Below are 17,545 nucleotides of genomic sequence, written 5' to 3'. Positions count from 1 at the left end.
GTGGGCAAAGGGGTTGTGAGCTGGGCAGAGGGGCTGCTGGGAAAGGTGGAGGTTTTGGGCAGGGGGCCAGGCTCAAAAGTGGAGGAGGGGTGAGAGGTCAGGGATGTGGAATGTGACTAGGTGAAGTGATAAGACTCAGGTCTAGTTAGACCATGATTCTGTCAGATCGCTTTTCCCCATGTTGTTATATTGCAACATGTCGGAATGATTATATTTTTGAGTTGAGTGCACATGAACACCACCTAGAAGTCACCAGTAGGAAATTTGTTGCGTTGCTTTTTTTCAGCTTTGACTTTGAGTTCTGCTGCATGTCAATTAAAAATTTAGGGCAGAATTAAATTAGTTAAATAAATAAATAAATAGTCTTTTTTTTTTATAATTGACAAAAAATTAAACAAAAAAATGTCACAAATAATTTGTTTACACTATCATAGTTTGTAATCCTGATGTGATTCTTAGATGTATAGTGTCCATTCAATAAGTCGTCATATCAGGGGCGGAGAATTTTTAACGCAGGTGCTGAGGGGGTGCTAGATCAATGATAGTGGGGAACTGGGCAATAAATAGTAAATATGACCAAAACAAGTTGTTATTATTATTATTATTATTTTTTTATCAATAATACAATCACTATATAGGTGCATTTCAGATGTTTATGAGGAGTGTGGGAGTATTATCACTTACTATGACGGGGCACGCGTGTAATCTTTTTTATTTTATTTTTTTTCCTGCAGAAAGAACTTAAAATACTCATTTTTGGATGTGCTTTCTGTCGTCTCATGCAGTCTCCTTGAATGGAGCGCATCACAACAATGAACTGGCTCACAGACATAAGAAATAAATCTACAGAAAGCTTAAAATGTCTACTATTAAACAAAAAATCTCCTCTGATTATGTAATCCATAAAGGTGCATTACTCTAGTCTATTAAAGGCACGTCCATTACTGTGGAGATGGCGAGTCAAAAAATGAAAATGATTTTTTTTTCCACCGATGCATTCATAATTATAACTTTAGCTGCTGCTTTGCGGCAAGCTTTATGAATGCGCTTGAGCATGCCTAAATGCCTGTATTAAAAGATGGTTTAGTAGGTTATAATACTAATCAATTTAATATAAACGTGCAACTAGTTAACTAGAAAAATCCTTAGTCAGGGGGCAGGCCTACTTGGCACAAGGAACCGATCCATTTTTTAAATAAAATGCTGACATTACGAAATGTGCGACTGCAAATCACGTCAAGTTGTATTCCATTGCACTAGTTATGCATCTGTAATGAGTCAAATGTTTATGGAGGTGCTATGGGGGTGCTTTGGTTTTTCTTTGGGGTGCTGGAGCACCTGCTAGCCCCTCCCTAGCACCGCCCATGTGTCATATCTTAAGGTCCTAAGTCATGTCTAATCATACCTTGTCTTCTGAATTTTTTGTAATGTTTTGTAATGAGGTAATTTTAGTGTTTCATCAGCTGAACAATTAGCGCCATGAAACAACCTTGTACAGGCTCTACATCTAGCCTCATTTTTGTCAAATTTAATATGGCATTTACCCTCACTAACGTCCATTACTATTATAATTAGCATAGTTTGAAGTTAACAGCATTAGCATGTTGACGTTTGTGGTCACTGATAACATACTTATACTTTAAAACAGGTTCTGGGTATTGTTCTGAAATGAAACATTTATGGAAAATTATTACGCTTCTCCAGCAAAAATACACAACGTTTTGGTGAAAAATACACAGTTTCTGGTTTTCCACAACTGCATTTTCTTGTTATTTCTGAGACAAAATATTTAAAAAGCATTTTAGGACAAAGTGAGATGTTAGTAGTGGAATCTAACCTAGATGGATGATGTGATTAATCAGGCCAAAACCAGAATGTTTGCCTTCATTTGTCAAGTTTGAATAGAATATGTTGGAATGAATGTGAAACTGGTTTAGTGTTGGCACGGTTGTTGTCGAAGTGGGCATATTTAACCTCGTCTCCCATGTAGCATAAATTTCAGTGTGTTAATCATTGTGGACCGGCTGTATTGTTTTTGGATAGTGTGTTGTTCCAGAAGGGGAACAGCAGTGCTATATGTCATAAGTGTGGGTCTGCTGTATATGCCTCCAAGCGCTAATGAACACACTAGCCTGTTTTGGCTCTGACGTTTGGCTCGTGTCGGTAGGGGCATTCACAAAATCCACAGCTCTGGTGTTAGGAGAGATAGAGGGGATCTCTTTTTTCCCCCTTCTCTATCTGGCTCCCACCCCCTCTTCCTCTATCTGTCCTTTTGTCTGATAAAGAGGAGAGAGGACAGACATCAGACCGAGCACATCTTCATTACCGTCTTCCACCACGCTTCTGGCCCCGCATGCCAGCACTTTGGCTAGCCCATTAACTGGCCCCGATGTGGTTCAGTCCAACCCGTTCTGGTGGAGGCATGGGGGTCTGTGCAGGGTGGGGGGGGCTGCTCTTGAACCTCCTAGAATTATCTGTAGATTAGGTGCTGGGGTGGCTGCCGCCATCACCATGTGTTTCTGTTATTGCGGTCCCAATTACCAGGCCTTGTTCGAGGCGGGGTGGCAGGCCCATCCTTGGACATCAGAATGTGTCCTTCTGCCAGTCCTGTCTTCCCAATCTTCCCTCCCTCGCTACACCCTTCCATCCTGTGCTCCACCCCTCCACATGGGACAGGCTGGCAAGGAGCAGGCCAGCGCCAGGGGCAACCACCAGAGCAGCCTGTTAATTCGGTAATGAGTCACAACATGAAAGAAAGTTTGGGTATAGAATGTGGAACAAGTGAGAAACAAACTGTCAGAGAGGGAGAAAATCTGAAAAGAAAGAGAAGGTCGGTCAAGCCTGTAAATGTGGAAAGAACAGGAGCGTGGAAGGAGCCCCATGTTTTCGCGCCCATTGCAGTCGCCAGTTCTTTTCTCTCTCTTTTTCTCCCCCCTTACTTTTTTCTTTCTGTTTCTTTTCTAATTTAACTTTTCATTGAAATTTCTTACCCTGTTTAGTGCTCTTGCCAAGTCCCCCGGCGGACAGATGACAAAAGCCTCCTAAAAGCCATGTGATCTTCCATTTTCCGACAGCCACACTTCTGAGGATTAAAGCTATTTAATGACTATAATCTCCCTCTTTCTCAAAAGTGATTTCTCACATTCTGTCGCAGTCAGAGGGATTGCATTAGCATTAATAGATTTATAATTCACCAGAATGACCACATGTGCCAGGAGGTTTTTTTTTTCTTTTGGGCTCCATTCTTTTCCTCTACTCTGCCTCTTTTTTTCCCTCCTTTTTTCTGGCTCTGAACTCAAGCAAGTGTTTCTTTGTATCTCTTGCACTGTGGTACATGTCTGTGTCTCAGCAGGACGGCCTACCTGTCAGTCGGCACCCCCACCGTCACCACCATACCCGCCCCCTCTCACCTCCACAGTGGCTGGATCAGAGAATGGCCTGTCAGGGGCCACGGTCTCATTGTGCAGCCAAAGAATTCACCACGGTTAAGTCCCTTATGGGCTTTTCATCTGGGTGCTTTCATTGGGCCACTGTAACACTTTCTCTCCCGTGTTGCAAGGGTTTTAGGTTGTGTTGGGATAGCTCTTATCCTGACACGGACACAAAAGCATGAGAACAGAACAGGGGGAGGGCACTGTACTTGAAGGAGGGTGGGGAAATTGGAAGAGGAGGTGTGTGAGAGGTGGGCCGGGATGTCTTACACTAAATGTAATCTGAGAAAGTGAGTGAGACTGAAATAGGAAATGAAAGGTGTACAGAAGTGGCTACACATGGGCACAAACATGAGTATTTTCCTTTTTTTTAGTCAGACATTACATTTACATTTACATTTAGTCATTTTGCAGACGCTTTTATCCAAAGTGATTTACAAATGAGGACAATAAAAAAAAACAAAACAAACAAAATAGAAAAAAAATGCAAGTGCAATAACAAGTCTCAGTTAGCTTAACACAGTACACATAGCAAGGGCTTTTAAATAATATAATAAATAAAAAGAAAACAGATAGAATAGAAAAAGAATAGAGCAAGCTAATGTTAGAGGTCTTTTTTTGCTTTTGTTAATTGTATAATAAATGAAAAGAAAACAGATAGAATACAAAAAGATTAGAAAGCTAGTTTTGTTCACTTGCAGAACACAAGCTTCTAGAGGGCACATAAGTCTGAAGTAATGAATTTAGGTAAAGGGATGCAGATGTGCAATGTGTGCAGTACACATTCTGTGTATACTCTTGTCACTTTGTCTGTTTTCTCTCTATTTTTATTTTAGTTGATGTATTAATTAAAAGACTGCATATTTATAGTTTTGTTATGTATTAAAATGGCATAAGCCAAAATACTTACAGGGATATCATCCTTTCAAGAAGTGAATTTTTCACGTCTTTTTTAAATCACTCTTTTCTTATATTCTCTTAACAGTAGGGGAAGTAAATCCTATCATAAAGCTTGAGATGCCACAACATCATTTATTAAATACTTAAATGGTAAATCTGAATTACCTTAACCTGGAAAAGGCTCCCATTTGATAGAATGACCTCTTTAAGTATTTTCCTGATGTCACACTTTCTTCTCTTGTTTTACTCCTTTACTGATATCTCTATTTTTAACTTTTTCTTTACTCCAGCTCTGAATTCATTTCTCGCTTAGAGCTAAATTCATAATTCATGGTTTTACAAATTTCTACCCACAAACCCCCGTGGAGATTTATTTGTTCTGCACAGCACCTACATTTTAAAGTGGATCGATTCATCACTTGAATTTATTTTCTACAAATTCTGCTGTGCTCACCTTTGTGTAATGGGAGAGTAGTGGGCGGAAGTAAAATCCTACAACTGCCATATGGAGTTGAAGTTATTAGTTTATACAATACACGATGAGGTGATGCACTCTCTTTGTTCTTTTTTTTTTTTTTTACTTTTCTCTTTTCCCATTGTGTTGGGTCGTAGATTGTGACTCTGTTTCAGTGGGTTTTTCATTTCTAATTAGAATACTGAGCATAGGAGGCCATTGTTACATTTGGCTTGTGAGTGCCAATGGAGCTTTTAGGGGATGTGGAGCATTATCCTCTGTAAACATACATTTTTTTGGGATCTGTTATACCAGAGGCTTTTTCAACGCATTAAGAGTGAACATACAACTTAGAGAAAATAAAGCAAACAAACAGTGCACTGATAGAAAATTCTGTGTTTGTCTGAGCCGCAGTGGGACTTTGTGCTCACAGCATCCCTGCTCAATAAGTCATGAGCTCTCTCCCTTGCTTTCCTTCGGAGTCTGCTAGTTGAGATTCTAAATAGATGACGTGTAGACTGTGTCAGGCCCCATCAGATTGCACAAAGCAGGACAGAATTAAGAACAACCCGCTTTCTATATCTTTGTATAATGTATGCCTGCATTAATCTAGATGGGTGTGTGTTTGCACAAAGAGAGAAAAACATAAATAATCCAGTGCTATGATTTTGTATGCATTGTCCAGTAAGAGGGCCTTCCTTCCTGAATGTGCTCTAATCACTTTTGAGAAGCTTTTCAATCTGGTGAACATAATGAAAATATGATAACTCAGATCCAAATCTGGGGGATATGGGCATGAGCTTGTTTGCTGAGGGAGGATAAGAGGATAAAAAAAATACATCTTTGTCCTTATTTCTCTATTCCTTTGGGGTTTGCTGTCTTTAGTTCTTTGCTTCTATTTTGATATTTTCTCTGCCTCTTTAACATTTTAATTCTGTCTGTGTTTTGCATTGCAGATGGTGATGATGACCCGGGGCTCTCCTGGGTGGCGTCCTCTCCCTCTAGCAAAGACGTGGCATCGCCGTCACAGATGCTAGGGGATGGCTGCTGCGATATGGGCATGGGCACAGGGGAGGAAGAAGGGGGCTCTGGCCTGCCTTATCCCTGCCAGTTCTGCGACAAGTCCTTCAGTCGCCTCAGCTACCTGAAGCGCCATGAGCAGATCCACAGTGACAAGCTGCCCTTCAAATGCACCTTCTGCAGTCGTTTGTTCAAACACAAGCGCAGCCGTGATCGTCACGTCAAGCTGCACACCGGTGACAAGAAGTACAGTTGCCAGGAGTGTGAGGCGGCATTTTCTCGCAGCGATCATCTCAAGATCCACCTCAAGACACACAGTTCCAGCAAACCATTCAAGTGCAGCATTTGCAAGCGTGGCTTCTCTTCCACCTCCTCTCTCCAGAGCCACATGCAAGCTCATCGGAAGAACAAGGAACACCTGGCAAAGAAAGACCAGGGTAAGCGAGATGGATCTAGCAGTGATGTAGCTGACCAGGACCAGGACCTATACATGTGCGATTACTGCGAGGAGACGTTCAGTCAGACAGATGAACTTGAGAAACACGTGCTGACGCAGCATCCCCAGCTCTCAGACCGTGCAGAGCTTCAATGCATCCACTGCCCTGAAATCTTCAGCGATGAAGGCAGTCTACTCACCCATATTGACAGAACGCATGCCAACAAGAAACACAAGTGCCCCATGTGCGCTGAGCAGTTCCCATCTGTAGAGGAGGTCTATTGCCATCTTGACAGCCACAGGCAGCCAGATTCCAGCAACCACAGTGCCAGTCCTGATCCCGTCTTAGGAAGCGTGGCATCAATGAGCAGCGCTACCCCTGATTCCAGTGCCTCCCTGGAGAGAGGATCAACCCCAGACTCCACCCTTAAGCCTGGACAGAGCAGACGAAAGCTTGCACCTTCTTCTGATCATGACGATGGAAGCTGGTCAGGCAAAGTGACCTACAGTTGTCCATATTGCTCCAAGAGAGATTTCAACAGCCTGGCTGTCCTGGAGATTCATCTGAAGACTATCCATGCAGACAAACCTCAGCAGAGCCACACTTGCCAGTTATGTCTGGAAACCCTGCCTACTCTCTATAACCTTAATGAGCATGTGCGCAAAGCGCATAGATCCAGTGGGAGCTCTGTGTCAAACTTTCCCCTTCTGCAGTTCAGTAACGTTTCGGCCTTTCATTGCAACTACTGTCCTGACATGTTTGCAGACATCAACAGCCTGCAAGAGCACATTCGTGTTTCTCACTGCTTATCTGGTGGTGGTGTTGTTGCTGGATCCACCACTTTGGAGGGCAACCATGCTTTCTTCTGCAACCAGTGCTCCATGGGTTTCCTTACAGAGTCCTCACTCACTGAGCACATCCAACAGACCCATTGCACCAGTGCGGGAGGTGTGCCCAAGATGGAGTCCCCAGTTTTGCAGCCCTCGCAGTCCTTCATGGAAGTGTATTCTTGCCCTTACTGCACCAACTCTCCCATCTTCGGTTCCCTCCTCAAACTCACTAAACACATTAAAGAGAATCACAAGAACATCCCACTCGCCAACAACAAGCGCAAAGTCAAAGTGGCAGACTTGAGTCCAGCCTCATCTGACGTGGAGATATCATCACCCAAACGCCATAGGGTAACTGGTGACAGCACTCCAGCAGTTGCTAATGGAGACTATCCCTGCAATCAGTGTGACCTTCGATTCACCAGCTTTGAGGGCTTCCAAGCCCATCTCAAGTCCCACCTGGAACTGTTACTGAGGAGGCAGTCTTGCCCACAGTGCAACAAAGAGGACTTTGATTCTCAGGAGGCACTGCTTCAGCACTTGACGATTCACTACACCACCACTTCCACCCAGTATGTCTGTGAGAGCTGTGACAAACAGTTCTCTTCTGTAGACGATCTGCAAAAGCACTTGCTAGACATGCATACCTTTGTGCTGTACCACTGCACACTGTGTCAGGAGGTCTTTGATTCAAAGGTGTCTATACAAGTCCACCTGGCCGTCAAACACAGCAATGAGAAGAAAATGTATCGCTGTACGGCCTGTGCTTGGGACTTCCGCAAAGAAAGTGACCTGCAGTTACACGTGAAGCACAGTCATTTGGGTCACCCTGCCAGTACAGTGGCAACCGGAAAAGCACGCAAATGCATATTCTGTGGGGAGACCTTTGGCACAGAAGTAGAGCTCCAGTGTCACATCACTACTCACAGTAAAAAGTATAACTGCCGGCTCTGTGGGAAGGCCTTCCACGCCATTGTCCTTTTGGAAAGACATCTCAGAGAGAAGCACTGCATTTTTGATGGAGGAAATGGCAATGGAAATGGAGGGAGCCAAAATGGAACACCCAATGGGGTGACTCAGAGCTCTAAGCGTTCCACAGCAGGATCGACTGTAGCTGCTGAGCAAGCAGATTTGCAGAACATGCTATTAAAAGGAGGAAATCAGGAAACAGCAAACAGCCATGAAGCTAGCGGTGGTGAAGAGGAGCTTGATGCCTCCGAGCCAATGTATGCCTGCGACATCTGTGGTGCGGCCTACACCATGGAGTCTCTGCTTCAAAACCACCGCCTTCGAGACCACAATATCAGGCCTGGTGAGGACGATGCAGGCTCAAGAAAAAAGAAGGCCGACTTTATCAAGGGTAACCACAAGTGCAATGTTTGCTCACGGACCTTCTTTTCTGAGAACGGCTTGAGGGAACATGCTCAGACACACCGTGGCCCAGCAAAACACTACATGTGTCCCATCTGTGGCGAACGCTTCCCTTCACTGCTTACTCTCACTGAGCACAAGGTCACCCACAGCAAGAGCCTGGACACAGGCAATTGCCGTATCTGTAAGATGCCCCTGCAGAGTGAGGAAGAATTCATTGAGCACTGCCAGATGCACCCTGACCTGAGGAACTCCCTCACAGGCTTCCGCTGTGTAGTTTGCATGCAAACTGTCACTTCAACGCTCGAACTGAAGATTCATGGAACTTTTCACATGCAGAAGATCTCGTCTTCTGGAGTCAGTGGCGGAGGAGGAGGATCAGCCTCATCATCTCCCAATGGCCAGCTGCAGGCCCACAAACTCTATAAATGTGCCCTGTGTCTCAAAGACTTCAAGAATAAGCAAGAACTGGTCAAGATAGATGTGAACGGCCTGCCTTATGGTCTTTGTGCTGGCTGCATGAGTCGAGGTACAAATGGGCAGTCCCCAACTGTTGTTGTCACCCCACAAGAAGCTGGGGAGAAGGGCACCACTGGACTGCGCTGCCCAGAGTGTGCTGTTAAATTTGAGACCCTGGAAGACCTGGAAAGCCACGTTCAGGTGGACCATCCCGAGATGAGCCCTGAGACCAGTGGAGTTAAGAAAGTTACCGATGCTTCACCTGTCCCTAAAGTAAGTGTCAAAGCCTCACCCTCATGATAACCTGATAAAACTGTCTCAATTATATGTACTTTTGTCTGAAAGGGTATTAAAGTGTACTTGATAGTTCAATATGAAAACAGAAGATCAAAGATGACTCTTAGCCATTGTCAACAAGCAATGGGCTGTTAGACAGAAATGTTCTATCACAAAATGGTTTTGTATTTGCTTAGGGTATTTTTTAGGTCATTTGAGGTTTTCCTCTAGTTCTCGAATTTGTGTTCTTTCTCTACCTTTTCTCTTTTTGTGTTTCTTTTCCTATTATCTCTTTTCTTTTGGCAGTTCAAAGAAGAAATTTATGCAATTTCTTTTGAAAAGGGGAGAGATTGCCAGCAACCATTTTCTGGCAGTATTTTTAGTGTATAAGTTCCCTGTGTTCCCAAAGTGTTTTGAGTCAAAGAGAGATGTGTGAATTCATGGCTACATTACTACTGGCCCCAGAGGGTTCAGCAGCCTCATCCTGCTGGGCTATTGTACAGCCTGTTCGCTTCACTAGATATTGACAGTGAACTTCCAGGGACGCTCAATCTTTACCTGTGTTTTTGTCTCAGCTCAGTGTAACAGACAGCAGAATCTCTGCCTTATCCACTCTCGTTGCAGCATAGGTCTGGTGTTTGCAAGTGTGTGAAGAATTAAAAAAAGCCTGTTCAATGTGAATTTCAATCCTGTTTCCTTCTCTGTAGAAGAAGACATATCAGTGCATCAAATGCCAAATGACCTTTGAGACAGAAAGAGAGATCCAGATCCATGTTGCCAATCATATGATCGGTAAGTCAACCCCATAGTTTCCTTTGCTAGTGCGCGTGTGTTCGTGTGTATTTACGTGTGTGTGTGTGTGTTTGGCTGCTTGCCAGTCGCTCCTCCTGCTTTCCTACCCTTATTTGCTGCCTTAGTCTTGCCCCAGCATTCTCTCTCACTCCCTGCACACAGGTGTGAGACAGACAGGTGAAATGAACAGCTCTATTTCTGGAAGTGCAGACATCGCTCTCAACAGCTGTTCCATTGTTTAACACTTGACTACGCAGCTGAGGCCTCGGCTGCAGGTCTGATTGCTCTGTTAACTCTTCACCATGCAGCCGAGACCAGGACTGCAGGTCTCGCTCCTTCAGCAAAGGCCAACAAACAATTAGGTTCTCTTTTATTCCCCTTCATTTCATTCCAGTAGCCTGTCGTGGACAATTACACAGATTTTGCTCTTGCTCATATGTGGATGGGGTGTTATTTAAGGATGTTGGAATTCTAATTATGATAGGTTAGGTGGACTAATAAAGGGCTCTATGGCTTAAGTTATAGGAATGTGTTTCCTCAAATACTAGCATGCCATAGAGTGCTAGGTGGGACTTCTTAATGATTGGCTCCTGATGGATGATATTTTCCATCCCGTGTTTCTTGTTTCTTTGGCAAATGGCCCTGGCTGCAGTGTATGAGCTTAACTGAACAGTTCCTCTGTAGTTGTTTTATATGCCTCCTCCCTTGGTGTTGTTATTCTTTAAGTAATAATTGCTGCTGCAGCACACTGTAGTGTAGATTAACGAGCTGGGCCTGTGAGTAATTTCACAGAACAAACGGCGCAATGCTCTGAGCCTCAGCAACTTCCCGGCCTTCTCCAGACCTGACAGCCGATACTAGAGCGGAGCCGCCTGATATATTCTTAGAGTCCTAGTGAGCATGCTGCATCTGTCTTTAGAAAGGCCATTGTGACTAACCACATAGCACACTTGTGTGTGTTTTCGCAATCTACACTTTTCTTTTTGTCTGTTCTTATTTTAGGTGGGAGGAATTTTGAGTTTAATTCAAGGGCCCTTTGGTTCCATGTTCATTTTCTCCTTTATATAATGAGCATGGATGTGCTTAGCACCCAATTATTCCCATATTAACCGCCCTGACTTTAACCTCCCATCCACCTATCTCTCTCCCATCCCTCTTTCCCATCTCACCTGACCCTTCACCATTCAATCACAACCTAACTGCATCCAACCTGCCCAATCTCAGACCAACACAATCCAATTTGGTCCACGCTGAGTGCTCTCTCCTTTCATCCCTCCATCCTCTCTCACTTTTCCTCTCTGAAGATACTGATGCTAGAGATAAAGGCTGCGTGTGAGACGGCAAGGCGGATCGTATGTCTCTCCCCATTGCCATGAAGGGAATTTTGGGTTAATTAACATCATAATTGTCAGAAAAGCTGGAGGAGATTAATTATGGAATTGAGGCAGATTATTTTAAGTGCCGTTGTTATTTTATTATTTTCCACCCCTCTTCAAAGATTGATGACGTCTTTGAATAATGAAAAGGGAGTCGTGTATTAACCTTTATCAGCCTCTGCGTTAGGAGCCAGAAAATTGAAGCGAGATCACAAAGGAGTTCAAGATTTAGCGTTTTTGCACTCTGTCTTCCGCTTTATTTTTGAGATTACGAAGCAATCATTAAATAGCTACACTATCTGTCAGCTTTGATATATGACTAGTGAGGCTATTATAAGACTTTGATATTTTAGCCCATCTTTTATGCTGGAAATTACAAGCATGCACAGTGCTTTTTTTTTTCTACACATATACATATACAACAGGTATACTTGCATCATGCAGTTCGGTTACCACTTGTAAAACATTTGGAGTGTCCAAGGTCCAGATAATAGTAATGAGACTTTATTTTTGGCTGTATGTACGTAGACTGACAACCACAACCAGCCTCTAATCACAGTCATAAGTGCTGGTCAGATTTTAAAAACCCTTTTTCAATTTGTAGAACAATGTAGTTGAAATCAGTTCAGGCATGTTATTTATGCACAAATGCATTTATAAAAATATCTTAGTCTTTAATATCTTAAGCAATTCAAGCATTGAAATTCACTATAATTCATGTTAAGTCAAGAATGGTCTTTTCTTATAATAATGGTATGCTGCAATTTATGAATCAGTCATTTTGTAGAAAGCCTCATTTATATTATGTGTGCTTTCTGATTTGTCACGTCAATATCAAACAATTACTGAAATAGCTGAATTTTGACAGCAAATGGACTCGGTGTAGTTTCACTGTGACATATATTTAATTGTTGCTGATTATTTGACTTGAACTTACTAATTGAGTGAGCATTAGTAGGCTACATGTTCTTCTCCTGCCGCGTTAAATAGAACAATTTAGCTTTGTGCTTTTTCCTCACAGTTTGGCAGCTGTGGAAATCGCACGAATTTGATCTCTCCGCCTCCCGTGTTTCATCAGTGCTTTCACTATGCATATTCATGCGTGCATCTCTGCCAAAAGCAGCTGTGTGTGAGAGTGTGGTCTTTACATATACACTGAATGTAGTTGATGTGTGGAAGTCCCTGTGCATTCTTACCCACACATACCTGCTCTTATATATGATTGACACATCTGATAAAAGCTTGCATACACAGACAGACACATTCTGTCAACCTCCAGCTTTTTTTTTGCAACATCCTCCCTGCCCGTGGATACACAGACACACAGTTCCCAGTTTCAGTCATCCTACCTTTTTGCAGAGGTGTGATCATACCTCACCTAGCCTCCCACACTCCCCCACTTTCCCGCTCCATCCCCCTCCCCTCTCTCACTCTCACAGTCACCAGTAGGCTGAGGTGACACCTCATCTCAATCAGTTTACCTCCTCAAACTTGCAACATCTGCTCCCCTCTCTTCCTCTCCTCTCCTCTTTTCTCTTGTGTCCTTCCTGTGAGCGCCCCACCACTGCGTGAGCACGCTGCCTGTGTCATTTTCTATACCGTCACTTTGCTCCGCCGGCAGCCCAAGAGGAACGTGCACCAATCACGAGAGACTTTCCTCCCACAAATTAAAAAAAAATAAAAATCCCACACACACACACCTTTAACATTCGTTTTACACACCTGAAGGCTTCCTAAGGCATGCTTCAGGTGGTTAGGGCACCTTGAGGTTTTGTGACTTGATCTTTAATTTAGGTTTAGATTATGTTGGTGTCGTTTCAAATCTTCGCTGCCTGCCTTTGCATGTAAGCGGCGTTGAGCATAGGTAAGGGAATCGATACAGATTTCGAGCTGTTGTGGTTTGCTGCAAAAGAGCTTGATTACACTGAGATGGGAGGGGTGGAAAAAGCCTAGTGTTTTAATTAATCCGACTGGTGAGGCAGGCGAATGCGATCAGAGCTCCGTTCTCCAGGAGGCGGTGAGCCTGGAGGAATGTGGGTTTATTTTTCCCTGCCTGTTGATTGAAGCCGTGTGATTATTTAATGTAGACGTTTGTCTCTGTGCGGAGAGACCGCGTAACGATTTTCCTTAGCACGGAGGCGGCAATCCGCGTGTACGGGAAAAATGAATTTCATTAGCGCTGCCCTGATTTCATCAAACAACCGACGGCTCCAGACTGCACCGGGTCATGCCGACTTTTATTTACTGTGTGGTTTTATACTGCATTATCATTAGTTTCATGTTGCAGTGATCGTCTGTTCAGGTTCTTCTCTCATTGGCTCAAGGCTCTGTCAACCTGCAAAGCGGTCACTTCCCATTGGTCTGTTTAAACAAGACTCTTTTTTTTTTTTAATTCTGAAAATAAATTATCTTTTCTAAAATGCAGACTTTCTACTGCAAATTGTGATTCAGATACATGTAAAACTAATCTATTTACACAATCCAAGTAGGGTTTTTACTCAACCCAAGCCATCTAAATGTTTAAATATTCATTATACAGTGCATGCAGCTTTGTATGACTTCATATTAATTGTCAGACTATATTAAATGTTTGTAGTCTAATTTGTCACTCTACAGGGCTATTTGTGGGAAATACAGTAGTGAATGACTCTTTCTGGCTTACCAGAGAAACAGAATCCTAGCAATAATAGTAATATTTTCACACCCCATCCGGAAGCACACACTCCATAATGTGAGAGCCAGTGTAAAACCTCTCATTTCCCCTGTGAGGAGAGAGATACTGCACTACACATTTTACTGCCCCACACCAAGACCTGTCTCAGCCATGACACAGACTGGACTCAAGGAGTAGAGCTGAGAATTGTGGTGCATTGTGGCAATTAATTGTGTGACTGGTGATGGAATGCAAAGAGACTGTTATAGAGGGAGCCTAAACAGGATGATAAAAAAAACCCCAAAAAACTGGCATTATTTACATTTAGGTAATTTTTTGTCAACTACACAGTATTTTGGAGTTTTTTCTTTCCAACACAGATGTTACACAGCCTTTTGCTTTTGCACACAATAAAAGTTTACATGGCTCCACAGTAAGGTATTAAGGATGTTCATTTCATTTAATTATAATATTGATTTTGGTTTGTCAAAATAAATTAAAAGTTTAAAGATTAAAAAAGAAACATTATATAAAAAATGCTGAAAATAAAATGTATAATTTAACTCACTTTTAATGTTTTTTAATTATACACGCACAAACAATACAAATACTTCTTTAATATTATGTTCTCTTTACCAAAAATAATTTCAAAACGTTTTTCATTGTAAACCTTATAAACACCTTTTAAATAATGACAGAATTTTTATTGTTGGGTGAACTATGCCTTTATTTCACTCCATTAAGGATCAGAATACAGCATGTATGCTCATGCAGATGTGCATCAAAAAGATTCCTGTCACTTTCTACAGCATCTATCTAATAAAGCAAAAAAAGATTTAAAATTACACTTTGGCAGTACAAGCACATAAAAGACGGCATTTTGATTTGTTCCTGTAATGACAGGGATGCAGATGAAAATGAGAAGGGGAGCTCGATTCGAGTTTATATTCATATTAATATAACAGAACCCCTCTGAGCCAGGCTGTTAGTTTGGGGGCAAAAAGATGTCTTGTCCCACTGTCGGGCCACCCTCACGGGGATGTGTCCGCGTAGTCACAGGCATCTCAGTGCACTGCTTTTAATTTTAGTCTTCATTTAGCACAGCACCCCTTGATGATCACCTCTGCGCAGCGGCGCGCCCTGCTGGCGGGGGGAAGAGCCGACACAAGCGCGCACTCTTGAGAGCGAACGCTAGAAATCACGCACACGTATACCTACATACACACTCTCACACCTGCAGGGGGCACCCCGTGGGTCTACAGCTGCGCAGCGGAAAACAATAAAGCCTGCAGAAAAAAATCCCCTGTGCTCCTGAGAGACCTTCACACACAAAAGATGTGCACTGAAAAATCATAGTAATAAAAATACAGACAGACTGACAGATAAGCAAGACAAGAGAGGGGAAAATAAGCTTGAGTAGCAAACAAGCAGACACAAAACACAAGGCCTCTCAAACAATACAGCGAGGAACTCGGCCTAGTATTCCACACTTCCACCTTGACACGTTCTTGACACTCCTTGTGATAAGGTGTGATGTTTTATAATGTTTGTGTTTTGCTAGACGCACATAGCCTGGATTGTTTTTCAGGGCTCAATGCAGTCCTTGGGGTTTGACAAATTTCCTGTGTTTTTCTTTGCTTTTCATGTTGGGTGAAAGTATAGGAACAGTAGGAGAGGCTTTACTCATTTCACCTCTCCATCCACTTCCTCCCCCCCACACCTCTATCTCCATCCGTCCATTTGGGCACGTCGCAAGGAAAAGCATGCAGACACTAATGTTGCACTAATCACCAGCGGACAGAACTCACAGCACGTCCACTCTCTTCTCAATCGCCCTTAATCAGCCAACACATTTCAATTAGCATATTGTGTTTAACCTCCCTTTCATCTGCCTTTATTAGTGGATTGAGCTGTAGTCAGCCTCTTCACCCCCCTCGTCCAATGTTGATTCTCCCTCACTCGTCTTCTCTCTCTGCCCGTTTCACTTTTCTAGGGTCTCTTGTATCACACCGCTGTGATCTATGAAAGGTTCAGGATTGAACATTAGAGGACAAGTTGTTAAAGGGATAGTCCACCCAAAAAGTCTGTTTTGTCATGTCATTACAAACGTGTACTGTATGAATCCCTTTATCTGTGGACCACAAAAGAAGAAACTTTGAAGAATGGTGGTAACTAAATGGTTGCGGTTTCCATTGACTTCCATTGTATGGACAAAAAAACTAATATTGCAAACAAAACTGTTTGGGCATCAACATTCTTCAAAATATCTTCTTCTGGCTTCTGCACAAGATAGAAATGCATACAGGTTTGGAACGACATGAATGATGACACAATTTTAATTTTTGGGAGGGACTTGTTCATGCAAAATAAATATTCTGTCCTCATTTACTCATATTCAATGCTTTTTTCCAAACCTGTTTGACTTGCTTTTTACTGTGAAATGTGTTATTTTTGGTCTATACAGTGAAAGTCAGTTGGATCCAGTGTTGTTTTAGACCCAATCGTCTTTCATTATATTGTCAAAAACAGCTGAAACATTCTTCAAAATATTATTTTGCATTCTACAGATAAAAGAACATTGTACAGGTTTGGATACGAGGGTACAAGTTCTTTTTTGGGTGAACTATCCCTTTAAGTTTGTTCTTGAGCCATGTTAGGATAATGAGTACTAAAAGAATAGTTTATCAAATGCTGACATTATTTAATCATCCTAATATTTGTCCAAACCTGTATGATTTTTTTTTCATCTGTGGAACACAAAACCAGAAGTTTAGGAGTAGTTTATGGTCTTTTCCTAGTAATAAAAGTGGGCACTGGTGCTTTTTAGCTAAAATGACCAAAATATAATTAAAGTGGTTCTTATGATTTATTTGGAATGACAAGAGGGTGAGTAAATGATGACAAAAGTGTCATTTTAGAGGGACTCACACCATAACAATGGTTATTTTTCTAGTTCTAGTGTATTTTGACAATTTAAGACATGCAAAACCATGGCAGCCCAGTCTCCCTCCATACCGTCACCATGAGTGAGTCATGACCCCCATGTCTGACCCCTCCTCCACCATCTAACCCTCATGTGATCATAGAGCTGCTGACTAACTGTCACCCTGCCTTCTCTTTCCACCCTCCCTGCCTGTCGGACGGCCCATAGGAGAGCCCGCCCAGCTGCAAGGTTTGTTCCCCCTTATCTCTCTCCATTCTAAGCTAGATTACCTGAATGAATGACCCCCCTCAAGCACACATACATCTCTCACTGCTTGAGTAGAAGGACCGGGGCGATAGTATAGAACAGTGCATGATTGGTCACATGAAGGGGTCATGCCATACATGTACCTTTTTCATTTGTCATTCATTTATTTTCCCGCAGGTCCCCATAATTTGGTTTTCATGCTCATTTTCCATACCCTCAGAATTAAACAGACCATTTTTGCAGCATGTGAAATGAGAAATGGCTTTTACTTAGGAGCCTCCACCCTTCGGCAACAGTCTTTGCAAAGCCGGTTACATTGTGACAGGATTAAATTAATGTGTTGTGGACTCCCCTCA

The 17,545-nt window shown here is 42.6% G+C and overlaps 1 protein-coding gene across 4 annotated transcripts in view; it reads left to right on the top strand.

Moving 5' to 3' along the window:
* Positions 1–17,545, top strand: part of znf423 (zinc finger protein 423) — a 154,597-nt gene that overhangs the window by 65,939 nt on the left and 71,113 nt on the right. For 3 of the 4 annotated variants that reach the window (XM_042744156.1, XM_042744157.1, XM_042744155.1), the window contains 3 exons: positions 5,742–9,175; positions 9,886–9,970; positions 17,151–17,171. In XM_042744156.1, the coding sequence (XP_042600090.1) occupies positions 5,742–9,175; positions 9,886–9,970; positions 17,151–17,171 (3,540 nt within the window). The remainder of the gene's footprint in view (positions 1–5,741; positions 9,176–9,885; positions 9,971–17,150; positions 17,172–17,545) is intronic. The other variant, XM_042744154.1, reaches the window with a different exon arrangement.

The sequence above is a fragment of the Cyprinus carpio genome, chromosome B18 (genome assembly GCF_018340385.1).
Source record: "Cyprinus carpio isolate SPL01 chromosome B18, ASM1834038v1, whole genome shotgun sequence".
Classification (NCBI taxonomy): domain Eukaryota; kingdom Metazoa; phylum Chordata; class Actinopteri; order Cypriniformes; family Cyprinidae; genus Cyprinus; species Cyprinus carpio.
The sequence above is the reverse complement of the archived record's forward strand: the minus strand, read 5'-3'. Positions and strand labels throughout refer to the sequence as shown.